At 42.3% G+C, this 27,406-nt stretch overlaps 2 protein-coding genes across 2 annotated transcripts in view; both read left to right on the top strand.

Moving 5' to 3' along the window:
* The first annotated feature begins 15 nt into the window (after nt 1–15).
* On the top strand, nt 16–2,440 carry LOC143183377 (uncharacterized). The gene is made up of 4 exons (XM_076384902.1): nt 16–29; nt 83–184; nt 246–295; nt 2,050–2,440. The coding sequence occupies exons 1-4, from the start codon at nt 16–18 to the stop codon at nt 2,310–2,312; spliced, it is 429 nt and encodes a 142-aa protein (XP_076241017.1). The 3' UTR covers nt 2,313–2,440.
* Nucleotides 2,441–2,585: 145 nt separating this feature from the next.
* Nucleotides 2,586–27,406, top strand: part of LOC143183842 (ras-related and estrogen-regulated growth inhibitor) — a 58,151-nt gene continuing 33,330 nt past the window's right edge. Inside the window, exons 1-3 of the mRNA XM_076385587.1 lie at nt 2,586–3,122; nt 11,832–11,888; nt 24,137–24,213. Of these exons, the coding sequence (XP_076241702.1) occupies nt 3,062–3,122; nt 11,832–11,888; nt 24,137–24,213 (195 nt within the window). The 5' untranslated portion in view covers nt 2,586–3,061. The remainder of the gene's footprint in view (nt 3,123–11,831; nt 11,889–24,136; nt 24,214–27,406) is intronic.

Below are 27,406 nucleotides of genomic sequence, written 5' to 3'. Positions count from 1 at the left end.
GTGGAGCGGTACGCCATGCCGCGGTCGAGGCGTGCAGTGGGCAGACCAGAGAGTGCATATTAGACAGCGTGAGTCGCTGAAGCTCGAGCATTCGCCGGCGAGCGCTCAGTGAGTTTGGTGCGGAGGTGTTTTATACGTCGCGCATTCGATCGTTCTCATTCGCGTACTCTCATCAGTGTATCTCGTATCGTCTTAACACGGAATAACGTACGAAACGAACAAGCGTTTTAATCTGTGTAACAAAGGCTCGGATTTCTTCGCTGTGCATATTTATTAACGCAAGTGGATATACCAGGTATTTATTTCTACGTGATCACTTTCGTTCGTTAGACGAAAAGATGTCATTCCAATATTGTGAAAATCGGCTGCCTTGTATAAACATCGACCCCATTTGCTCCCTATGAAATATTTGCGCGTGATGATCGACCTTCTCGAGGTCGCGCTGATAAGGGATTCGATGTCTTTCAATCGCACCTGAGTTTGCCTCGTTCTCGAAACAGTGCTTCTTTAGCTGTGTATTTTGAAAGTAACCTCTTCTCGCTTGGCGCGTCTGCATTGTGTCACAGTGTGTACATCTGTCACCTGGTGAGCAAGATAAGGAAGCCAACTCGCGAGAAAATATTCAATGTGTAAACGAACTTTATTGGCGCGCTTATCGTTCGCGAAGGTAACGTTGGCTTCTATTACACGTTTTGGTATTCGTTTATGAGTCAATACAGATGGGTCTCGCGTTTGCCAATGTGTTCACGAATATTCGATTTCGGAATGTATGTAGGATTTCAATGTTTTGATTAAAAGTGCACGTGATTCTGAGATACTCGAAACAATAGTGTGCAATGACTGATGGTAATACGTGTTATCTAATCTCGTGACTGAAATCGAAAGAAACAGAGTATAAATTTTGATATGCGGAATATTTGTGATGAAACGTAGGTAAGGTGACAGATTTTGGATGGAATATGAATATTAGAAACAAGATTAGTGATAGGCTCCGTATAACTCGACATAGTAAATATTTCAATAAATAGTTTTGTAATTTCGTAATTTCTTTTTAACTATTTTTAGTCTGCGTTTTTTAATTTTTAGAATCTGGTTTTTTAAATTTGTTGAGACTATCGTATTATACAACAGTTACATACACCTGACATATTCCTACGTTACGACTACATATTCTTTTCGTAGAAAGATTGATCATGACATTAGCCAGTACGAAATGCTAGTTTCTCAAATTCTAATTTTAATTTTTCTTCATCATTTACAATTTAGAATAATCAATATTTTACATGTGAATGGTTAGTTTTTACGATTACAAAGTAATTAAGGGTTAGAAAAAATGTTCGAAAACAATTTGCTCAAATGTGTTACCAATAATCTAAATCAAATATATGAAATTCGAAAGAAGACGCCATCTAACGTCTACTAACCTAATAAATCAAAACAACAAACTTCACCACAGTTTTCAAAGTAATTGCAAAAACATTATCATAAAAAAGCTAAATACTATAATAAATTTCCACACAAAATCAGAGACCACGAGAGTATTAAACGCCTGAAAAATGTAATTTCCAACAATTGTTACATTATCAACCCTAACTTCAGATAACGTCTTGGTAACACGTTTCGACCGCGAAGAAACTTCAGTGCAATTGGTAGCGCTGTTCGCGCGGGAAGCAGCGATTTGTCGTCAGTTTCTTTCGGCGCGAGAAACCGCGCCGAGTGAAAAGAATTCGCCGTGGAAGGGAAAAAAGGTCGGAGCGGCGCGACGCAGGAATTGCGAGAGAGCACGTGGGCGGTGCTCGGGTCTAGTTTGCGCTCGGCGCTTGCTTCCAGTGTTCGTCTGCCCGTCCGCGGGAGCGAGCGCCTCTGCTGCTAGCGCGCGCGCGCGCACACGCGTGTCCAGCCTTTTCTTTTTTCATAATCTGTGAACGTAGCCGACGTTGGCGGCGCCAAGCGAGAAGAGAAGATGAGGAGAGGGAGGCCGTCGACCCGTTATAAATGGAACTAGCAAGGCAGCATTTCTTGAATCATTTCTTGTGTTATTATTCGCAGCGTGTCGGCGCTCTGGCCCGCGCGCGTTTTCCCGCAACGCGACTGGAACGCCATCGTCCAACGACGACGATTATCGCCACTGTTCGGTGGATGCAGTTGCGTCGCAGTCACGGTGGAAATCGAAGCCCAAGCTAGGGAAAAAAAGAAGAGAAATCGAAGGACAGGCATATTTTGATCAACGCCAGTGGATCATCGTTAGTCGAGGAACTTTCGACGCGCTCGACGGGACGTGTCTCTTTCGTGAACGTAAACAAAAACGTTGAAAGAGAGCGAGGGAGAAGGGACGACTGGAGCGACACGGTGCGACGCTTCGGGAATTCGGAAGCGCGGAAAGTGGAGGAAGTTTGAAAATCGTGCGTCTTCGGGAATCGTCGGGATTCCTAGTCGGTGTTCCGCGGCGACTCTCGGTTTCGTCGTTGGAGACGGTTAAATTGGCTGTGACAATTCCACAGACACTCGGTCCCGATTTCCTCGAGGACCGCGACGGTTGAGCAGTGAATCACGGCGACGTTTCGAAAGATAAAGTGTCGTCGCGTCTAAAAAGGTGGCTCTTACTTAACGCGGTTTATCACGCCGCTGAGGTTCGTGCTCGGAATGAACGTTGCGTTTTCGAGTGCTTCGTGAAGTTGTCTCTCCTGCAAGAGCGGGATTAGTGGAAGCGCAAGGGGCAGCCGAGTCGCGAGTGTTGCTGGTTACTTTGAGATGTAAACAAATAGATGGTCCATGAGGGGACAGAGTCGACGAGAATACAATCGTTGGTCGTCGTTGAAGCAAACGTCCTCTTTTGTAAGGAGATCTTGACGTTTCGGTAGGAACAAGCTTCTCGAGGATCATTCAGTGGCGTGCGTGTTTTCGTTGTTAATAGACAGTTGTGGCGGTTTTATGCGCGTGTGCTATGTGAATGGACTTGAATACTGTTGAAATTGCGCGTAAAGTGAATAACGAACCGTGTCGAAAAGGACAGTGTATGATGTGCAAGCACGGTTCGAATGACACCTAACATCCACCTCTGATGACAAACGTCAATAGGATCAGGGTGGTCGTCCTCGGCGGCCCCAGAGTCGGAAAGTCAGGTAACCTATAAATTTCTTATTTCGAATTTCTATTTTAACCTGTACAAGTAAGTCCTGTATAACATGATTTCGTACTGATACGATTATGGAATGGGAAAATTTTAAAAGGTGTAATTATATGTAATAGTTTTGAAAAATTATATTACTTAACATTAAAATGTAATACGCTTAATCAATTAGTGACATTTTATAATAAAAGAGTAAGATAAGATTCACATACTATGATATAGGAGCGTGACTATGGTGTTATACGGGGGTTACTTTTATTTAAGGTTATGTTTAATGAAAGGATCAATTTTTTCTCATTATAAGGTGTTTTTCCAATGTGTTTTTATAGGTTATAAGTACATTTTTGAATTTCTTTCGATATCAGTGCAAGAACATTTGATTTCGAGTCGTTTCATAATTTTAAATTCATTTTAAATCTTTCGAAATTGAAAATTCCAATTTTAGGGAATTAGAAAAAAGCGACTAAATATAAGAAAAGATTCATTTCCTGTCGCCGTTCTTAACAAGCCGGTCACACAAGGGGTCGCATCATTGCGTCGCGATTATGGAAAAGTGCGTCCCTCGGTATGGATGTATGTAAACGTATCGGAGAGGGTATTAATTATGGTGGACAGTACTAATATTGTGTCGTGTAAAGCGTGTAATTTCTGCGCGTCTATCTAATACCGCGGCGACGGATTGAATGAAAGTGCCGTTAAGATGAATACGTATAGTCCTGGGTATAATACAGTGCATTAGTTAGGCCGACAGTCGTACGAGCCGTACAAAGCGAGTAAACGAAGGCAATAAGATAGTTCATCGACCTCGAATTAATCCTATTAATAAGCCACAGAACTGATAACTCGAATAAAGCATAAGTTCTCGCATCGTGTGCATCGGATTGCCTTTTTTTGTGTCAATCAGGTCACGACCAATAGTACATTGTTACAAATGGTTGTACAGGGTGCTTCAGAAGAGATAGTAGTAAATACTCTTGGGGGCTTGAGTATCGAGAGATCTCGAGATGGCAAGATTTGCCTAATCTAAAGATCTATTGGTTATTTAGTCTTGTCTGATAAAACGTGTATAAATCTTATTTAAAGCGTTGTCTTTCCTGTCGGCAAACAATAATAGGTATTACTTAAGAGTTAGTCGTTTGTTTTCGATTCAGAAGCGATAACAATCCATAATTGTACAAAGATAATGGTGCTCCGTGTATTCATACGATACATCTTTGATATCTTTCTTTTCCGAGATATCTAGCGAAAGCTTACGACTTTGAATACCTGAATTATAGTTCGAGATGCGTTTAATTTTACAGTTTTATTTATTCATTATTTATTCATTACAATTCTATTAAGTTTCAAATCCTCAATTTTAAAATTTTGACGAAGTTTGTTAGCCAATAAAGCTACTTTTGTCTTTACTTACATTAGGCAACTTTTGGTCAGGCAACCAACTTGATCAATCTAAAGCTGATCAAAGTTGTCCTTGCAGACCCAATTTCACCCAACTTGAAACGACAATTTTCCTCGACTTTAGGTCGATTAACTCGGTTGTCCGACTAAAAGGTGCCTAATGTAAACGTAGCGTAACTGGTACACAGCAATCAACAGGTGCTACCAGTTATTATAATCCAATAGTTATCGATTATCATTTTAACCGAAAAATAAACGCTTCACTCTTGGTCAGTGTTTCGTATGAAGAGTTTTGGTCCAAAAACGCGTTCCCAAACAACCCCTCTCATTCTACCTTCATATCGTCCTCGAAGGGACGACCGTTTGATCAGAAAGTGGATATTCTCGGCGAGAGAATCCGTAAAAGTCGTGAGAGAGCCCGTGTCCTGCTGGGTATAATAAGGACCTCCGTGGACGTTATCGGATATCGCACGAGAGTGGTCAGCAGGTCGTTGAGCTACGAAAAATCCCGCACGGCAGCAGCAGGTTGAGAGAGATCTGGACATCCGATACATCCGTTCTGTTACTGGGCACACGGCTCCCCTTGGTTCGACCCTGCCAAGTTTACGCACCCGACGTGCTTTCCTCCCTTATCAGTTTCCGGCGACCGTACATTTCCATGGCTCCCAGCGCGCCAGGAACACCCAATCGAACCGTGAAATCGAATTAGCGGAATCCCTCGCTCAGGTGGTTAAGGATTTCTCCGACTCGCCCTTGTTAGTCTATCGAGGCTTCTTGTGTCTGATTGGAATTACTAGGGTTACCTTCTTGGTATCGATTAGTTCAAGTATCTTGACATTTCTTAACACAATGATGTATGTTTCATTTCGAATCGTTTCGAGTGCCATTGGAAATTAGAATTGCTTGAAAATTCTGTTATCCTTTGTACGAACGAAACGTAGATACTTTGGCAAAGGCAGAGGATTTTCAATGCAAATCTACGACAAAGGTGCTGTCTGTTTCGCGGTATCGAGTAAACGGCTCTCAAGGAACGTTTTGCAGAATGCATTAATAGAAAAGCTCCTGGAAGCAACGAGAACCGTCGATGATTATGGTTAGGGCCATTTATCTGCGTTAACGCCTATTGAAGAGGCAATTGGAAGCCAGTGCACATTTCCATGTCGCGTGAAGTATTCATAAATCCATTTGGGCTGAACGACCCGCTTTATTACCAGCTCGGTAAAAAGTATCAGTAGACAGAGAAAAAAAGTACCATTCCGTCTTGTGTTCTACATGCTGCGGTCGTTATTTCATGCCGCTCATCGTGTTCGTCTTCTTGCTTTTTACATACTGCACATTTGTATCGACGAGGATCTTAAATTGCTCTTAAATTATAAAAAGTGGTGTAGTACCTAATTTAGTAACACGGGGAGAGTGAGATGAACGTTTTGAATAAACTAGCAGGATTTTTATCGGGACCGTGTAATACATATTAGTTAAGCCAACATGTACGTTGATGGTTACATAAAGATAAAGGCTCTTTACAACGATCGGTAATATTCTGGTGACGCGAAATCGAAGCGGTACATTATCGTGTATTAAAAAGTGTCGCCTCGTTTCTCGTACCTTTCTCTGCAATATGGATATCTACTTCGAAACGGTAAAACTGTTTCGAGATCGCGCAGAATAAAAATAAACATCTCTGCTATGTGCCACGGAACGAGGCTGAGACACGTTTTTCGTCGCTGAAAGGCCTGGAGCTCGATGCAAACGATAAGAAAAGTTCCTTCAATTTGTTATTCGCATTTAGTTTCGCGCAGACAACCTTGCGTTGCGAGCCACACGTAAATATCCCGCCAGTTGTTTCAATATTTTACAACGGACGCGTACAGAAGTCATCGCGAATTTTTGCTGTCGGGGAAAGAAGCGGATTCGGTCCCAGCAGCACGTGCGTCTATTTCAGGAGACGTCGGTGCATAAATGAGCATATAAAGAGTGAATCAGCGATTCGCGACGATTTATTATCGTAGCTGAATTCGCTGGACGAAGCCTCCTCGTTCTCCGCGCCACTTGATTCATACGACCGGGTCGAACCCCGAAGTTACAAATATGAATAACCAAACAGGATGATGGAGTGACCGAATAAAACGAGTGGCAATGTTGTATCGGGGGTCTTTGCACTATGACGAGAAAGAAGTCGTGACTCTACATGAGTCGCGTTAATGAGTTCCATGTGGAAGATAATTGCTCGTTTGGCCGTTACTGGAACTTCTCTCTTCTCATTCTTCTTTTTTTCGAGGAATTCACTTGAAACACGGTTCTATGAACTTTAATATACAGGGCATTTGTAACACTTTGTAATGAGGCCTCTTATGCAACGATTCCCAGTAAATCCAAATTGTCGCAATGTTGCTGCTTGTCAAACGTGAGAAATTGTTTAATAATTAATTGTAAAGTCTGCGCTTATTTTTCAAATGAAGTTTGCAAGTATTCTGTAATGCGCTACAGTTTCTTAGTTTTGCATTTACGATTTCGACATATGATTATCTTGTGACTAAACCTTTTCTGTCGTTGAACGGCAGTTTTTTCGCTTCTCTGTGTTCACAGCTGTGAATACACAATATTTACGTATTTTTCAATCTGTTACACAAATATATTCTTCGCTTGAGAATTACATATCATATTGATAAGTTTGTGGATGTGTTGTTCGTTTTAAAATGTTCCTTTTGGTGGCAAAAAGGTCTAATTACACGTTGCTTCTGAAATTGTTTGTTTTCAAGATATTAGCACGCGAGATCGAAATGTAACTGCAGTTTCAGTGGTCACGCTGCACCTACTGCCATTCGCTGACGCGTGATGCTTGTCTTGCACGGTGTACAGTGGTCTATAGATAGATTCACGGCGGATAAAGCTCGGTGCGCGTAAGAAAATAGTAATTACGGGCACGATCACCGCGGATAAGAGTAAAGTGAAAAAAGGCCGACTCATGCTGTGGTAGGTGCAGCGAATCGTTTCCTCTCTGTTCGGTATGTAAGTACGCGACTCTTGTCCTGTCTGGGTTCATCGCGACTGCCTCGGAAGACCTCTATAAACACGAAATGGTTCATAAATTATAAGTAGATACAATTTTAGGATCGAATTAATTGCATAAAAATAATAAAAAATTTATATCTATATTTATTGTATTAATTTACATCCAGTAAATTTTATAATTAAGACTTATGCATTTAACGAGACTCAGCCAATGCTCTTTTATTTCACTGCATTATTATTTTTGTTACAGTTACCGCTAATATACCCGTCTTAAAGAATAGTTCTCGTAAAAGCGGCGCATAAATTGGTATCGATGTTATAAGGAAGGAGTTAAATAATAATTTAAATCTCGATTGTAATTGCTAGATTAGACGAATAATTATTAAAACCCCTTTAATTAGAAATAGCATAAATTTCGGTGTCGTCGTAATCGTACGATTTAAAAATTACAACCGACAAAAATTACGAATCTTATCGACTTGTTCCATAATCGTAAATCGAGGTACAACTTCCTCACGCGGAAGGATTTGCCGCCTCGCTCGCTCGCAGTCGCGGGAACGCGGGACAGGCGACAGCTGCGACACGATTAAGCGGCGTAACTCCGATTATCTGGCGTTTTATGAATTTGTTTAATGATATGCATTATCGCGGATCGTCGAGTACATAACGCCGTGCTCACGGGAGCCTTCTCCCCCCCTCCCTATTTTTGCGATTCGCCTCGATAAGCCCATTAACGCGATTCAATTCAGGCTTACGAACCAGACGATGGCATTCATAAAGCTCCCGCGACGAAGGCATTCACAAAGCTCTCGCGACGAAGGTTTCCTCTCTCGCGTCGCGCACGGGATTCAACAATATCTCTAGCCAGCCGAGAACCAGCCTCTCTCGTGCATGGATTCTGAGATCTGACCGCCATAAATTTCTCGTCGCGCTCGCTGAGCTTCAACGTATCCGATACGTGTCTCGAATTTCCCTCTCTGGCTCTGAACTTTCCTCTGACCCGGCTAGAGAGTTTAACGCGCGTTTTCGTTCGGCACAAGGGTACAAATTGCGAACGCCTCAGACAGCGTGTCAGGTACGGGGGCCCTGGGGCGAACAAAGCGTGCAACTTTGCGGCGAAACGGGATTTTACGGCGATACCTCGTGACGACTTTCGATAGCCTCTAACGTTCACCTCGGAGGCCATTTAGTGGAAAGGTGTCGATTTAGTTGAGAACAGGGATACTCGAAGTGTGCTAATGGTCTATTGTATTGGAGCTGTGTGTCTGAGAATTTTATTTTTGCGTTTCTTTGGCGAGGGAGGATCTTTTGTATAATGATAGCAAGAATTGAAATTTTTAATTTGAGGAGCTTCTGAGTTTTGAAGGCTAGAGAATTTCGTGTCTGGGAATTTCGAAATTCTAAGTCTGATGCAAAAGGTATACCTACTTTATAATTTCACTTACTGTGCTCTGGAATATTATATGGTTGATAGCACTCTATGTGCAACTATTAATAACACAGTCGTATTACGTATAATCGGTTGCAATTAACGTAACCACCACTGTGCCAGTCACCGTTAATGCGGGATTGCTAATAACAGCAAGTAGATTTCGCGAGGAAAGTGGCTATTCTTAGACGGGAGGAAAGCTGCTCGAAGTAGAAGGGATCTCGTCTCTCGCGCTGGCAACGAGGAGCCTGGAAATCAAAGGAGGAATACGGAAAAACGAAAGGGAAGAATGGCATCAAATACGTAATAACGATAATTAATGACCAGGTTATACAGGAAATGTCGTTAAAAGGAATGCCCGTACTCGTCCGAGACGTTATGAATGGCACGAGCGCGTACGATCGCGGTGCACTTGCGTCTGAGGACACTCGCTTCATAAATTTCTTCGTTACTTTGCGAAACGTACGAGAGAACTTAACATGTCGCCGACGTACGTATCCCCTGGTTCGACCCTCGAAGACTTATTGAGTACATAGATACGTGCCGCCCGTGCACGTCGAGCTATCGTATATACACCGTTTATAAATCTGTCGTCGCAACAGTTGGCGACTCTAGGAAAGACCTCACGAAGAGCTAGGACGCGGGGGTTGGGAATCTGGAACTTGATTCGTGAAGTGATGCAACTGGTTCGGTTCACTTCATTTGCTTCGCTGGCGAAGTGAACTGGTTAGGTTTAAATCGATGGAGCTCTTGAACGGCCGAAGGAAGATGAGCAAGAAACGCTTCAGGTTTTCTGGCCTATCTTAATGAATAGGTAACATGCAGAAGTTAATATTGGAGTTGAGTGGGGAGAGGATGAGAATAAGAAGTGTGTTAGGAAGCTACAGAAGAAAAGAAGAGTTTAGAAGAGAGAAGAAGAGGGTCTTAGGGGGATAAAGGAAAGAAGAGATTAGAGGCTGATTGTGGGACTCAAGTGAAGGTACTAGGGCTTAGGAGAGAAGAATAAGAGGAAGGACTAGGGGTATGTAAGTGGTTTTGGAGAGGGTTGGAGTCATCGAAAATTATTTCACGAAGTATAGGAATAATTTTAGTAATAATTTCACACAGTAATATTCAGGGTATTAAGTTTGAAATAATTTAACATGGAATAACTTAGAAATAACATGTGAATCGTAGGTATTTTTCCCTACTCAGAATTAATTAAACTGAATCAGTATTGGTATTATTGCTTGGCGGCTCAATTGAATTTTCGACGATTTTTCACGAGAGTAAGTACGCACTGTAATATACAGACAACATACAGGAGAAGAGCAATAATGATGTGTACGGGCAACGTATACGTCATTAGCCACGATAAAAGTATTCTCTTACTAGTACCACACCTCTTGTCGACAGCTCGCCGACGCGAGAAACACGCTAGGTGCTTCTTCCCTTCTGCTTCAACCCTGCAATTTTGTGCGAAACGAGATTGTACCGACCTATCGATCCATAATTACACGCCATAATGGTGTAGTACCTCGAAAAATAGCCTATGATCCGATTTCTGGGGCCCCAGGAGAGAACCCCATGGCCTGGTTCGCATATTCTCCCATCTGAATGAAGAAACTAGTCTCTTCCACTTCCTCTGTTGTTTGAACACGTAGCTACTCGTAGGTTCACTGATTTACCACATATTTTAGTGTATTTTTTTCAGACTTTTTTTTACCTAATATAGTTTTCTGAAATTTTCAGAAGCATTTCGTTCTAATACAAATACTAAGTATTGCAGTGATTCAAAAATCTTTGTGTAATCTAGGAATTTTGTTTAGAACACTAATCGTTCATTGATTCGGATGATCTGACGAAATAAGCGCAATATAAACGCGCGAATAACTTACAAGCGAACAGGTTACTTTCTAACAGCTGAGAAACACCTGTCAAATTTATCGACGTCAATTAGCCTGCTCGGACAGGAAAAGCGTGTTAATTATTAGCGATGTGCCGTTACGCGTATACGCGACCGTATCAGCTACTACAAATAGTCGACAGGTGTTTTCCACTCGCATTCCAGCAGAACTCGGTCACTGATTCGTAGTCCACGGACAGATTTCTTCAGAAGTATTTTCGATTCCAAATCTGAGAAGGAATCGCGCGTTACTCGTTTTGGGAAATTATGCAGGGGGTGGGTCATTGAAAACTGTTATCTGCAACACGTTAGAGCATCCATTGAGAATTATTAGGATTTTTCATTTTTAAATCGGAAAGCAGAGTATCTTACGCGTGAAATTGAAAAGTCTATGGAAAGTTAGGAGGCTATACATGAACAGAGAAATTACACTGATGATTAATTGCATTTCACTTATGCGAACCTGTTTCTGCTAAAATTAAGAAACAAACGAGCAGAACTTTCGTTCCAACTTGATACGAACAAGACACTATGGCAGAAGCAGTGTAGCTAACATCATCGTCGAAACATTTTAAATTTGTGCTTGCCCTTTACTGTTCCTTAAATATTAAAGGAATAAGTAACTAACAACTAACGTAGCTTAGATCGGTTATAGATTGTACGAATTTGTTAGAGTCAGTCCCAGCCAATATGTGATAAAATTAGAGCAGGGTGAGTATTGTCAGTAAGACTAGTTTAAGAGGGTTCGTGTGATTTTCAGCAAATCGAATGATTTCGAGTAAATTGGTTGGGTGGAATCTGAAAAAATGAATAGTGACAAGATTAAAAGCAGCTAAGCCAATATTTTCAATCCTCCGCGTAGCAACTTGTCTCTGACGTCTTAATTCATTATAATTCGATCTCACAAACTGTATCAACTTTCTACAAACAACAACGCTACATTTCACACCTCTAATCGCTTCTTATTTCCATTCCAGCTGTGGTCGTGCGATATCTGACGAGGCGATACATCGGCGAGTACAGCTCGACCAGCGGTAAGTCGCATGGATAATCCTTCTTTTCTTCGTTTTTACCTCGTCCAGACTGACAGACGTTTCAGTTCTTGCGCGGCTCGCTTTTGCCCATTCTAAAATAAACGTGGTATCGTCTTTTCAGTCGTTGTTACTTTCAGCTCGAGCGCGCCTCGTAATAACGCTCCCTCATTCGACAGAAGTACGTGGACTTAACGGGCAGTCGGTGCAGCTTTTTGCTAGCCTTTAGATCGAACGATTACTTTATTACCCAGCGCCACTTTGTGCTCTAGCCGTACCCTCGACTGGAGGATACTTCACTTTTTGTCGTATTAATGTGAGATTACATTTTAATGATACAGCGCGAGGCGCTGTAGCGTGCCACACAGGAAAAAGAAACGTTCTGATCGTTGCCTCGACCAGACTGCTTCTTCGACTAAACACACGTCCAGGGTTGCCATACGAATTCCCTCCTTGGGTATTGGGTATTGGATAGTGGGGGAAATTGGGAGGAGGGAAGAGAAATAACGAGTGTCCTATTGCATTGTGTTCTTAAGGTCTCACTGGGGTCTAGGACATAGACCTATGTACAGGGTATTCATTAAAAAATTGTACAGCTAAAGTGTACTTTACATCTGAAATCAGGGATGTCAGAGAACCTGCTCTTCCTTCTGCCAAGTGACGTCACAAGATAGAGGGGGGCTTTTCGACTAGAGTGGGGAGCCCTACGGTATTCACTGTACAGAAGAAACAGCAACCCTTCTTTACCTCGTGACATCGCTTAACAGAAGGAGCAGCAGATTGTCTAACATCCCTCTCTAAAATGTAAAGCTTTCAAACAAACACCCTGTCTGTATAAGACTATATGAGACATTGAGTACATTTCCAATGAGAGGCCAGTGAAGCCAACTATGCTTAAGGGAACATAAAGTAAATGGAGCTCTTTACTTCCCATATACCACCATCCTTCAATCTTAGCTTCAGCACGCAATTCTGACGCCCTTCCACTGCCTAAACGTACACTAGGACACCCGTTATTTCTTCCCTTACCTTCCAATTTCTCCCACTACACCCAAGCAAGGAATTTCGCGGCAACCCTGCACACCTACTGTACCAACCGTATTGTCGCGGGATAACGCAGTCACGATATGGCGGAGGTATGGTATCGATAATGACCGAGGCTCAAGATATGACGTCGGGCTCGCGTCGGGATTACACGCGGTCGGGTCCCCCCTTTTTGTAGTTCTCGCTCGTTGGAAATAACAGTCCGGTTCTAAAAGTAATCGTTGCGGTTCGCTGGTACAAATTGAACGATCGCGAGAATGGGCCTGAAAGCAGAGAACAACTTCTTCCCCGCGGAGTATCGAATTCTCGGAATGCGGACCGCAGCCTGCTGGCGTATGAACGCGATTATCTAGACTCCTTACTGCGAGTTCCAGTTCCCTTAAGCTATGCATACCGAGAGTCGTGCCGGTCAGCGACAAGATTTTCAACAAGATTTGCGTCCCCGCTCTTCTTTCCTTTATTTTTATCTTTTAACGAAACCTGACCGTTCGGGCCCCTCGCGTTTCTCGTGCCCCGACTGCACGGTGGTGTACAGGAAATACGAGATATCCGTGAAATTGTCAGGATTGGTCACTTTTCATCGTACATTATACTAACAAGGGACGTCACTTTAGTGCCATCTATCGATTTTGATGAGACTGCATACGAGTGGTGCATCGAAAAATATTAGACGTGTATCTTTTTGTAGCTGCTGATATTCATCTTCAGAGAGTGAAAGCTACCCCTACAGTTGGAGAGGAAAATACATTTTCTTAAATATCTCTAATGTTTGTCATCTTATTGCGTATAGAAATTCGCGCATTTTGTGTATCTACTATTGTTTTCTATCTGCGTTAGTTTTCTAGATATTTACGAAACTGTATTTTCCACTTCAATTTTGGGGGTGGTTTTCACCCCCTAAAAATGAATATCAGCAGTTGAAAAAAATACGTGTCTAATATTTTTGGATGCTTTGCTCGAATTACTAAGTTTCATCAAACTCAGAAGATGACATTATAATAATGTGTCTTGTAAGTTTAGTACTTTTCTGATTAATTTCTTTTTTAACGAATGATTTATCCTTGTATCACCTATGCTCCATTATTTCCATAGGCTCAGGTTACTCTTAGTTTACGTTCAAAAAATTCAATTTATTTATCTCTTTAGACTATGAGGACTCGTAAAGGATCCAGTAAATCAATTTTCTTCGTAATCTCAGTTTAATCTCTGAACTCTCGTAGACCGGAAATTTCTTCAGAATAGTCTGAGAGCAAAGCACTCTCCCACGTAAGTCAGACTTGCTCTTGGTGCCCCTAGAAACACACGGACGATCGTTTTATCTATTAGCCGCATTATTTCAATCTGCGCGACGCGTATCTCGAGGCGCGCGCGCGGAGAATTCAATTTCCTCTGGCCGGTGTCATTCACTTCTCAAGACAGTACAATGGTCCATTTAATAGATCGCTTTTGTTAATCGCGCTACTAGCCGGTCCAGGCTATTATCGTACCTCGAAAACGCGTTCAGGTTTCGCGACGCGTTTCATTACGACCGTTTCCACTCGCTCTTTGTCAATGTACAGGGTGATCCAGGAGTACAAGTTAATTAAGCGATGGATAGTGAAACATGATTGCAGAGGTATTAAGTATTTACTTCCTTGGATCTTGGAAAGGCACACCCCACTTATATTTTAAGTGAGAAAATCGACTTTGAGAAGACTTTCTATTTAACTCTATCAGTGACTAATAATATCAAATATAGACACATTCTCATATTGTTGTTATACCTGAAATTGCGTCGCATTATTTACAATACATCCAAGTTTCAGTAATTAGAAATTAAGCTAGAAATGACACATGTGTCTTGAACAGAACATTGCTCCTTTATTTCCTATCACCTTCTGCATGATTGACCCACAATTATGAATCATCTTGTACATATTTTCATACCTGTTTCGTCGTCGCTCATATTGTTCCCCTGGAGGGGCACGATTTATTCCACGGGCCGTGAGAATGGAGAAAACGAAAAGCGCGACAGACAGGCAAGAATCTCGTAATCGCGAGTACCGCGATCCAGTTGTTGCATGCCGACGAATTCATATTCTTGCGAGCGGCACAAGGCGCCAACCGATATGACTGATGCACGCGTTCGCGCGTATAATAGGCTGCGATTTACAATCGCGACTAGGCCTAGCCTCCGTCTCGGTTTTCACTTCGGTAAATAATAGAGATCGCTCGATTTCACCTTCTTGTTTTCTGACGAATGTATTACGCTAAGTCGCCTGCCTACCTGTTCGCCCCTGCGCGATCAATTTACGATTTTCTAACGACACCGAAGGATTTTGTATTCTCTGTGTGTCGCGTTCAGTACTATGATAACAATATAAAATAATGCTGTTGTGGCTCTTGATGATCTTATAGGTTGTCACTGTTTAGGGGGAACGCTGTTGCATGCTTCTTGTAACTTCCTGTGAAAAGGAGAAATTTATAGGGAGAGGAAATATTACTATTTTCTTTTTTAATAAATGGGAAGGTATCGAACAAAATGTTAAATGATATGTTACCGATTTTGAAAAAGTTCTAGAGAAATTCTGTGTTAAAACTGTACAAGATATTAAAAAAATTGAAGCATGTAAATGAGAGGGTGAGACACAGCTGGAATAAGATGGTTTCATGTTCCACAAGGGTGTTACGGATAATTTCCACTTGTAACTACCTTTGATGTGTCTTCTCTTGCTTTTCTTTATCCTTCATGCTCTAGTCGTTTGTTTTATGCCTATTTCTGCATTGCCATCTGTTCCCGCGACATCGCGTAATGGAAGACGCATTCTCAAAATGAAACAAAGTTGCTCAGAATTTATGTTAGCCTTAAATAATTTCCAGCCTTTGAAGTTACGCTGAGGCAATGAAGGTGCGTTAAGAAAAGACTTTTCAACCTGCTGATACTAATTCTTTTATCCTCATTAGTTATCTGCGATCCTTTCTATTTATTTGTCCCGGTTATCCACTTTGCATTCGTTTCTCTCGCTGTTTCTTCCTGTTACACTCTGTTTCTCCAGTGCCAATAAGCGGTGGGAGAATTCGCCAGAGGGTAGAACACCATTGTCTGCACGTTACAACAACAACCTTTCAAGACCCCGTATTTGCATGACATTGTAGGCAGATGCTCGTTGAATTACTACAATAGAATTCAGTTCGTTTGTTCTCTCGAGTGGAGATTTTACTTTGTTATCGAGGGCCCGTCTGGACACGAGAGAAAGATATCTCGGTTTGATTAACAATCCATTGGGCTGCTCTTAACCATCCCAGAGTCGTTATCTCTCTCGATCGTAGACTCGCGCAGAAGAGAGCCTCGTAATTGCAAATTGTACCATCGCTAACTCCGGTTAACCCTATCATTTCACTTGCTCAGAACTGCGTTAAAGAAACTGCTAAACTGATGATTACACCATTGTCTCGAGGAAATCTTCTTGCAACCGAGTTTCACATAGTTGCAAGGCCTCGACGGAAGGCGAAGAGAAACCAGCGTCTATTTAAGTCGAACACGCGAATGCTACATCTCAATCTCGTCGGCGTGCTCTGTGCGAGATTTTTCTCTCGCTCACGAAAGCGTGCCCGTAATAAAGCTTAACACGACCATGGCTAATTGTTAGCGAAGAGGAAACCGCGGCAACGAAAGAAACCTACTGTTAGGTGAATAGATTATTTCCTTATATAGCTTTTAATATGGAAGGTGTGCATGACACGTAACGCGCGTAAGAAATTAACGAACTTCCAGATCGCCAAGCGAAGGCTAAGTTATGGGTCTCCTTTAGTGACTGCAAAGCTAATAACTTTTTTGGACTATCTTTTACGAGGTTTCTTCAGTTTCGTGCGCTGATTACATAATTAAGTTATTCAAATTTTTAAGTATTCCTAATTATATTATTTTAAGTAGATACTCGTAATTTTTCCATAACAAAGACGCCTCTGTGATAACACTTCACAACTCTTCGATAAAGGTTAACGACTCACGTTTCCACGTAGAAGAAAGAAAGTAGTCACGAAAATAATCGTGCGCACCGATAGGCGGTCTGTAATCCAAGGGTTCCAGGGTGAAAAATCTTAATCATGGCGCCTACATAGTTCGAGCACGATGAGATCTTGAGGGCATTCTAGCGGTTACAGAAATATACTGGGAAAGAGAGCGAGAGAGACACGGAGCAGCGCGAGGCTGAAGAGAGGGCGTAGATTTAAACACTCGATATGAAATAGAGCCTATGAGGAGGGCCCTCTAGAATGCAGATCTCTCCCATAACTCATGCAGGCTACCTTGCCATAATAATTGCCGTGCACGCCCGCTGGATGCATAAGCTATGACGACGGGGCTTGCGGATATCCGCCAGCGGAAAAATCCGCGACGGAGGCAGGTGTGTCCCATCGTCGCGGTAGCTTTTTCCTCGGGAGATAGATCCAAGACAAAGATACTTTAATTAATGTTTCGCCAACTTATCTCGTGGGCCTGTCAACCAGTTTCAAAAGCGACCAACAAGGTCTGTTTTCAAGGCGATCGTTGTACCGTTAGATGTGGCGCTTTTACGAGATCTACGGGAATAAAAGATTCCATGGATACGCTATTCTATAAACAGAGACGTATAAGAGGCGTGTCTGGGATTTTATTTCTTGGGACGGATCACTTTACAGATATGCTGGTACCTTGTTCGTTGTTGAAGTTAGTGTTACGTATAATGAATAATAATGTCTCTTTAAAGATAGAAATGAATAAGATTCCATCACCGAATGGATGTATCGGTTGTCTGAATGGTAGAACGTGATCGTTTAACAACGAGCAAGTATTTTATGTGCTTGTGTTGTCTCATTTCTTTGAAGCATCGATTAATACATTAGCTTTGTCGAATCGATAATCAGTCTAATTTATGTGACACATTAGTGTCTTTAGTGTACCGTAGATTTCACGGTCGATAGCTATTTTGGAAGATTCTTATCTCGTGTTACTGGCTCGCTGTTACATACTTTTTCTACTGACGCGCTTTGAAATCACATTCCACTTAAAACTGACTATAGTTTCTGAAATTATATTCTAAGATATAGTCCCAATATTTGATTCCATTCAGTAGTTATTATACTAAATTTTCGAAGAAAAATCTATCTATTTGTATTACATATTCACTGTTCTGGGACTTATCGATTTACAAGAGTAGTCAAACTTCGGTGGTGCTTCTAGTATCACACGATCTGCGACCTCGTTTCACCCCACGTTTCTGACCAACGAGCAGCACCCTGATTCGTATCGTGTAGCATCAATTTCTCGCACCCTTTACCTCAGGAATTCCCGATAGATCAATTCCAGGTGAACGGTTGACGTCGAACGAAAGCAAACACCTCGGGGATGCACGCGAGCGTCTTAACGATGGGTATTAATTAATTTCCTGGGAAAATTGCGGGTAATCGACGATGGACGTAACCAGGAAGCGGATAATCTTGTACCTTGCGCCGATCAAAGATGCCATGGAGAGAGGTAATTGCTTAATCGACCCTTAAAGCTGACTTCGGCGATGCTGTCAGCGTCGGGACGAGGGAGACGATGCTCTGTAACGATCGACGAAAAACTAGAACGAATCATGAGAACGGTATACGGCATAAATGTTCACTTAGGCGTCCATCGCGACAATTATTTTATGCCCCACATAGATTACGGTCGTAAGTGCGCCGCGTATGGCCTCCTAAGCCGACCAGGAAGTACTTATGGTGAGATTGAAATTTTAATAGGTGCGTGGACTGGACAAACAAAACGGTGATGGTCACGCTTGGGATATCGGTGACGAGGAGAGACGTTGTTACTTGCTCGTAGAAAGTGGTGTCGTTGGAAAAATCTCGATTCAATTATTAGCGAGGTTCGATGATTTATGGGGCTGACAGAGGATAGCTGAGAGCGAAGGCGATTTTATGAGAAGATACTTTCATTCATATATTCTGATCTCGCATAAATATTTGATTCAGTAGCGAAACAAAACTAAGATATATTTTACACACTTCATAGTAAAATTGATGTATGCGATACCTTTTAACTTGAACGTTACTGGGCTATAGAATATATATTTATGTATGATTCAGTTAATTAGGCAGTGTTCACACGCGAGAATGAATTGACAGAGGACTACCTTAACTCGTATCTCAATAAATATCGGTTTAACCAGTTCATTTTGAAATTCTATTCAGTGACCACACGTTCCCCAGAAAGTACATATCCAAGGTCTAAATTCAGTCTTCTTCGCTTTATCTTAATCCAGTCAGTTCAATAGAGAAGCAGCGACGTACGACACATAAATCGGAACAGATCTAACGTTCGCGTCGTTGCAAATAAAATTCGCTCTGATTTCCCGCGTATTCTCTATCTCGAGCAGTACCATTTCACTGGCTGTCGATCGAAAAGGACAGAAGTGTCGTTTCCGATAAGTAGCCCGGCGCAGCATCGCGTCTCTTCGAAATCTGTCCGCCATAACGGCGGTACGTGATCCATCGATCCACAGAGTGATCTATCGAGCGATCGGGATGCAAGATCTAATCTGTTCTCTCTCCGTGTGTTTCCCGTGGTCCGTGGACAAAACGTTCTCATCTACGAAACGATCGGCGATGTGCGCGAAGAAGGGGGAGACTCGCTTTCTAAATCATCGTCTGGAATTATTCCACGCAATGAACGTCAGAGAAAAGGGGATTTGCATTGTTAATCGAAATATTGAAGCAATCATAGAGCGGTGGCGCGCTCGGAAGACGTGCAGTCCGTGGCGAAAGATGAGGAATATCGATTATTTGGTATGCGCATAATAGGGGAGTCTAGCGATCGTCTCTTTCGTGCCATTACCTATTCTCCGACATAGATCACTGACCCCATTCCACCTGGCTTCGAGAAATCAAATTAAATTCGGGCCCCTGTGGTATGTACTCTTTGATTGACCATTACTTTCTACCATGCAAAATTGTTCCATGGGAACGGCAATCAATTGCAGGAAAAGTGATCCTGCTCAGCGCCGATTTGAGATAAGCTTTCGTGCGGTTGATTGAAAAATTATGGGAATTCCTGCGAGCAAGAGATAGATGGAATGATAGGTGCATGCTGAGAGGGTGTTCGTTCCCATGATTGATTGGTTGGTATCAAGGATAAAGTCTTGATTTCCTCAGTGTTTGTAAAACAGTTTTCAAATTTACAAATTTAAAAGTTTTCAAATATTTGAATTTCAAATTTTAAATTTTTGAACCAAATTTTTAAATATTTAAAAATTCATATGGCTCACTATTTATCACATGGCTAGGAAAGGGGATATTCTATTCAGCTTGATGAGTTTAAGAAACTGAAGAAACACTGGTTATAAATTAAACATGTATACATTTGAGCTCTCTGGAATTGAGAGCCATTCTTTAACTATTTCATACTCGTTTAACCATCTACTCAATTTCACTTTTACTACAAAATGTTTTCCTCGAAAAGAGAAACTACGAAATGCGTCGAATAACTAAGAATAACTTTGATCTTCGATTTCCGCGTAGATAAGACTCAAACACAGTATGTCCATTATCATGTAAGTGGCTGCGAAAACGACAAAAACAATAGTATAAACGATAAACGAAGCGTCAGTGACGCATTCAGGAAACAGTGAGAAAAAGATACGAGATAGTACGGTTGCCAATAAAGCGTTATCCCACGGTGAAACTGATAATGTGCATCGTCTCGTCAGCGATTTCAGAAATTTCACGATAGCCTTTCCCGTCGAGCAGCACGATGCGAGCTCGAAATTAAATTTCTATTAGCTCCTTGGGATTTTTCCTCTGATCTGGCATCGCGCATCACCCACGCGGTTAGCCCAAGGAAATCGATGGTCCCGCTTTCACCGTTTGAGGGCGTTCCTTCGGAAAAGTGATTCTCCAGCGGTCAGGAACGAAAGTGTTTCGTAGTCTCCTGTACCATGTATGTATATATACATATAAGGTGTCCAGAGAAAAAAGGATTCGGAATATACATGATGTACAGAAAAGTAATTTTCCTTCTTAAATACATTAATCGGTAATGAGGTTTTATTAGTAGATAAAATTAGTGTCATGTTAGACTAAATACATTTAGAATCAGTTATTTAGAACCTACGAGGTATAAAAAATAAAATATAAAAAAATTTTCTTGGGTTGTCATTCATAGCCAAATATTCGACTCAGCTTTTTGGCAAAGGGCGGAGATAGGACTAAGTCAAACTCTACTGCTCATATCTTATCCTAATGGGTGTTCCAGTATAACAGTATGAATATAAGTATGAATATAGTATTTTACATTTTCAAAAACTACATCTTTAAATAATTCCTTGTTCTTGCCCTTGACTGAAAGCTTATTGCCAGTAGCACTAGGTACACGTATAAACCAAGCGCCATGATTCAATTTTCCGAGTCCCATCATCCCAGTAATTCCCACATGCTTCTTCAACACCCCGTATACGCACGAGAGATCGCGAGAGTATCATCGACGTATTTTCGATTCGTTTCACGCGCGACGCGGCCGTCAACGAGGATATACGATCGCATGCGGCTACCGCGACCGATGCGATCGCCGCCGGATGTAAATTACTCGGCGATAAGGGAATCCCCGCAATTATCCTCGCGCGGCCACATGTCAAAGTTCCGAGCGGCTTTTGTGTCCGACTTCCACCCGTGTTACACGTCACCGCGACGGATCGAAAAACGAAAAATCGAAGGCGTCGAGAGGCGATCGTTATCGACGACCGCCGGTGAAAAATGCCCGTTTATCCGCGCGGATCTCGGAAGGGAAACGAGCGAAAAGGGGGACGAAAGCTCGGCGAGCGAGGTAAAGCGTCTGCTCGATCGGTTTATCCGGTCTAGCATCGACGGCCGAGCCTTCAAAGAATTCCGAAGCCCTTGTACGTATCGTTTAAAACGCTGCTCGGCCGTCGCGTCTGCGGTCTCGCGCGCTAACTGAAATTCTTCTCGTTCACCCGACATCCACGACACGATTCGTCGTTTTTTCCACGCCCGTGGAGGCAATAAATTTCCCGGCCCAACGCCAACGGCCGGTCAAATCGCTTCCCCATCGGCATTGTCCGGCAATAAAAGTTTCTCGAGCGTAACGGCTCGCTAATATAACGAGCATCCTTATTTGCTTGTTTCCCCGCGCGAGTATCGCCCGGACGAGGTGTTTATGTGTTTATTTATTGTTTATTTATTGCGTCGGGCCCGTTCGAGGCTACCGTGCAACACCGTTTTCCGCGTCCCTCGAGCTCAGTTCTTGTCGCGGGTCAAGGTAGCGGTAGGAAGAGGTAGGAATATGGGATGGAGCAGAAATTTGAGATACCGAGGTTTTCAGCTGTACACGATATTCCCGTCTTTAATAATTATGGGAAATTGAGGATTATTTTTCAGTATTAGTTCTGCACCTTAGAGCCAGGGTAACCTTTTGTGTTATTTCTCTATCTTCTTTTCTATTTTCTCTATCTTCAGAGTTGTCCTTTTGTGCTATTTCTTAAGAGAGTCGAAAAGCAAGTGCGATTTCATATTTATTAGCATAGTATTCGAAGCATGGAATTTTTTATTTGCAGCTATTCTGAGACTCTAGGTCGTAAAATGAAAAGAGTATCTCATAATCGTACCTCTTCCTCTGCTTTTCTGTTCGTGAGACGTCCAGTTGAAGGTGAAGATAATTCAAGGAGAGTTATGGATAATCAATTTTCTTGGAGAATCTCTGCAGAAATCTTGTTCTCTGTTTTTCAAAGGATAATCAAGTTTTTTTTTATCTCTCTGCTATGTAGAGCGAAAGTCCATGTACAATAAAATTACGTTAAACAGACTGTCGTGCAGATGAACTCGTAATTTCTAAACTCGACGCGTGATCTCCCTTAAAATCGACCGTTTAAAAATGTCTAAGGATCAGAATTACATGGACGTGGCTTCGCGGCGAAAGTTACGGCGTCATTGTCAGCGGGCGACGTAATGACAGAGCGGAGCGACGCCCGGCGTCACCGCATCAAATCGGAATTGTCGTTACTAACTGGTCCGAGACTTTCGCGCATTAACCGCGTTTTCTATTCACGGGAAACTTTATAGCCTGTATTCCGCAATCAACTGTCGGTACTCTTGGACAGAAGTTGTTACAGAACATCAGTCATCGAATGAATGGAAAAAGCTCTTTTTTAAGCGCCTGATACCTTTCATCTCCTTTCTCAATTACATGGGAAGATGAAATATGTACGTACAGTAAACCCTCCAATAACGCAGTATTCTCGTGACACGGTTTTCTATGACGCGAAGCAAAAATTTCGACGGCTCTCTTATACTTGGTATTCTTAAAACGTAGTTTTCATGTAACATGATACGTGATGAATTTTTATTGCTATATGTTACCTTCATTTTTTTAAAATAAGCCTGGAAAGAATTCAAAGACTAATGGTCTGGGTCATAAACGACCCAGGTTGCAAATGGAGGGTTGAAATTCAATGTTGTTACACCGTAATTGCCAGCAAGTCGGTTACCAATGCTACTTCCACGCTTCTCATACTCCAAGTAGTAATACAAGTGACTGACGCATGGGAACAATCGTCTGTGAGCAGATCAACGAGAGGCCAATCATGTAAACGTCAGGCATGTTGTACTGTTCACGTTCACTCTGTCTAGGACATGATCGGAGTATAATTAAAACCACGAATTTCAATAAACATCGTTCCTCTCGGCGCTTGGAGCGATTTCGCGGGAAGCTCGTGACCGAAAACGAAGTAGACAAATGAAAGACGTGAACGATGGGAGAACGTAGAGTTAGACTGCTAGAAAGAAACCGTGGAGCACGGTTCGAAAGAAGAGGGATTTCAAGAATTAACACGGATTTACCCCAGCTGCCTCAGTCTGGCTGGCATTAATATTACCGCCAGCTTCGAGATCGATCTCGGACGGTCGGTATTCAGTTTCAGTTATCGTTCGTTAGATCACCCGACCAAGGACGCTAGGCTAGATCCAACGATTACTCGTTCGCTAACCAGTGGAGATCTCTCTCGATCCTCTCGAACTCCGAGTACTGACGGATCGATTTCATTATCCTTGCCGAGCGAGCTCGTACGTCTTCTCTCGCGCGGGCCCCTTTCGCTAGCCCTGTAACCGCGACTAACCGCGGCGATAGCGATTCAGGAATGCCTCTGCCTATCATTCATCAGCGCGTCAGTGTAATCTCGTTCTATCCTCTGTTACAGATTTCCTGTACCGGCACAGCGTTACCATCGATAACGTTAGTACCGAGGTCGAGATACTGGACACTTCCAGGTGCGAGGTAAGTTCCTCATGTTTTTACGTTTCGTTCGTTTGGCGTTTTCGTCGCTCCTATGCTTGATCGCTGGTTTATTTCATTTGGCTGAGATGAGGTTGCGGTGGGGGACCTGTGGGAATCGATTTTTGGTAATACTGAAGTTTCAGTAATAGGTACAGTCACATATTCTTTTTTAAGAATTTTGCAAGAGATGTGTTAAGGTAAATGTCCCAATGCCTAAACGTTTAAGATGTCAAGTGTTCTAGTAAGTGAACAACTTAAAACTGTATGTCCCGATATTTTAATTATGAGGTCCCAGAAGCTGAGGATACTATTTTATGATACTAGTTTTTATTTTTAATTAGGTTTCCTAGTACATTAAAATTTAAGCCTAAAATTGAATAAAATTAATGTTAGTGTTTAGGTATTGGGACATGGTTAACTATTGAGACATTTACCTTAAGTATTCCTTTGTATACAGAGTAGTGAATTTTCACCTCATACTTTTTTGGGATATTTACTAATTTGTCTCGTCCAGTTTCATAAACTCCGAAGCAGAAATTGTCATATCACCCCATTCTCTTAACAAAAATAACAAGTATCATAAATTTCTCATATCACTTAGTACGAAAAGGATATAGGAAAAGAATGAACAATTACCCCTAAACCTAGTCTATGTAGAAATTACTTAAACTTATTCTCGGAAATCGTGTTCCCACATTCGTCACATCAAACTTCATACAGAATACGAAAGCTGAAGTCCCCCCTCGAGTTTACCAACGAGGAGAGCTTTCACAGCAGTCTGAACGATAGCGAAACAGCGTGAATGGTCATACGAAATCGGTTTGCATCGTCTTCTATCGCGTAAAAGGGAAACTTGCACCGCCAATATCCGTCACGAGCCACGTCGAGATCCCCGCTGGCAGGGATCACAAATTATTCGAGTTTTTCTACAAGAAAAAAGGTCCCCGCTTAATGATCCCGGATTATTGATGGATACATGACGTGGATTAGCGTTAAAATCTCACTAGGACATGCGTTAGCGAGCGAGTGGATGGTGAAAATGTACATTCACGGCCGCGTACGTTTATTTGACAGACTGATTTGCCCGCGTGAGTTATGTCTAGTCGCGAACGTTTCGCACCAGCTGTAAATTATTCACAGGTTACAACGGGATCGTCGACTTCGATTTCTGTTTTATGCTAGCACAGCTCGCCCGCAAATCGCCCACTTTCCCCGCGAAATTTATCCATGCATCCTGGTACCTGACGAAGCGGGCCGTTTCGAGGGTCCCCCGTCTAAATATATCTTCCTCGAACAGGGCCCCTCGGGCCATGAGGGGCCCTTAAGGGCCACGTCTGTCAAACGTCGACGGTTGCAAGAGAGTAACAAGCTATCCTCGTTCTTCTTTTCTTCCTGCGTCGATTTTGGTCCCCTGTTTAAGGGTGTTTTTTCTTTTGGAAACTTTTATCATCGTTCTTTTTTTCATTAGTGATATTGTGAGGAATGGTGGTTGTGAAACTGTAACTGTAATTGGGTCCAGTGATGGGTGCACTGGACTGGGAACCGTTACAGCTGTACCTTATTAGTTTATTTAGAGTAGTTTCTTTTAAACTGCTCGAAACCCACGAGCGAGTAACAGTGAATTGTGAGGTGGATCTGGTAAAATTCTGTATACAAGAGTTAAATGATTTCTTTTCTCTTTTTATTATTTTTATTTTAAAGGTTGCCACGAGAATTCTCTCCTTAGGTATAATGATGGAAATTGGGAGATGAGGGAAGAAGTAACTGTGCTGATAAGATCTCGCTCTGGTGTAGGGTCTAGACCTCCACTAATAGGACCCTTTATTTCTTCACTCATCTCCCAGTTCCTCCAGTATGTCCAAGGAAGGAGTTCCTGCAGCAACCCTAGTTAAATCTATATTTTTATAGAGTTCAGGCTTTCAAATTTGAGAAACTTCCTACCACGTGCCTCAATTAATTTTCCCTTATATTTACCTCTTCTCTCGCCATAGCGTTAGAACATGGTCATTCACCCTGTCGATCATTCCGATTTAACCATCCAAGAGGAAATTGAAAAAGAACGATTCGGAGGTTGTAAAAAAACGCAGAGGCACGCGACAAGTACGGGGTAGGCCATCGTGCTGGTGTCTTGTGCGCTCGTTCAAGTCACCGATAGTTACCGACACCGATGACTGGACATCTTTAGCAATCAGTGTCATGGACAACGCGAACAACAAAATCCGCATTCTAGCTGGGGTTTATGTACTCTTGCTGGCATAATTCTTGTCGAGCATCGTTAAAGGCATAGCGAGGCCCCCGTGGGGCCTACGACAAACGCATTCTCCCGTTTCAATGTTTCCTTTTGCATTTTTTCAAGCGACCGCGCGTCGCGGCGCAAGTGCCTCGACCGCATCGCGTCGCCTTTTATATTTACCTTCCGTCGACGGCCTGTAAACACGACTATTTCAGTTTATACACACTCCTGGTCGTGGTCTAACCGTGGAGAACACGAGGATGGACTTTTTCTTGTTCTCCTTCCCCCTGGGGGCGGCGTTAGGCAGACGATGTTCATTGTGAAAGTCACGATGAATCATTTGCTCGGTGAAGCGAAGTCTGGATCGAGCTGAGCTCGCGCGTTTCGAAGTAAGCCGATTTTCATTTAGCGACTTTTTGCGCCAGCGAATAGCGCCGTTCTTCTTGGACCGCCGGGGAATCTGTCGAGAGAAACAAACAGTGCCCCTCTGTTCCCGATGAAGCTGTAACCGTATCGCGTGCCTCCATCGCGTAGGAAACTTTCATCGTTAATTGAGGGAAGAATGAGCTCGGTTCTTTTGTGCAGCTTTGGAAGAGCTCGCGAATTGTTTCACGAAGTGTTGAGATGGTTGGGGTGATACGGTGATACGGTTCCTATCGCTTGTTTTTTGATGATACTGTTTAGAATGTTTAGGGCAGTAATGTTAGATAAGTGCAATTATGATAATTTAATTAAAATTTGAGGATTGTTTGAGGCTACTGTGGAACATTGTATTTGGTATATTGGTGAGATAATTTGGTGAAATAGTTTGACGAATATGTCTGAACTATTTATCGAGACAAGTTCAAAAATAGTAGTCAGAAAACGCATCGAGTATAACTGTAAGCTTGTTCGCTATTTAGAGTTGAAGGAAAAATTTGAATGTCTCCTATTGTGATTCTGTTGAAATACCTTTCTGTC

The sequence above is a fragment of the Calliopsis andreniformis genome, chromosome 9 (genome assembly GCF_051401765.1).
Source record: "Calliopsis andreniformis isolate RMS-2024a chromosome 9, iyCalAndr_principal, whole genome shotgun sequence".
Lineage (NCBI taxonomy): Eukaryota > Metazoa > Arthropoda > Insecta > Hymenoptera > Andrenidae > Calliopsis > Calliopsis andreniformis.
This window is presented reverse-complemented; position numbering and strand designations above follow the sequence as displayed.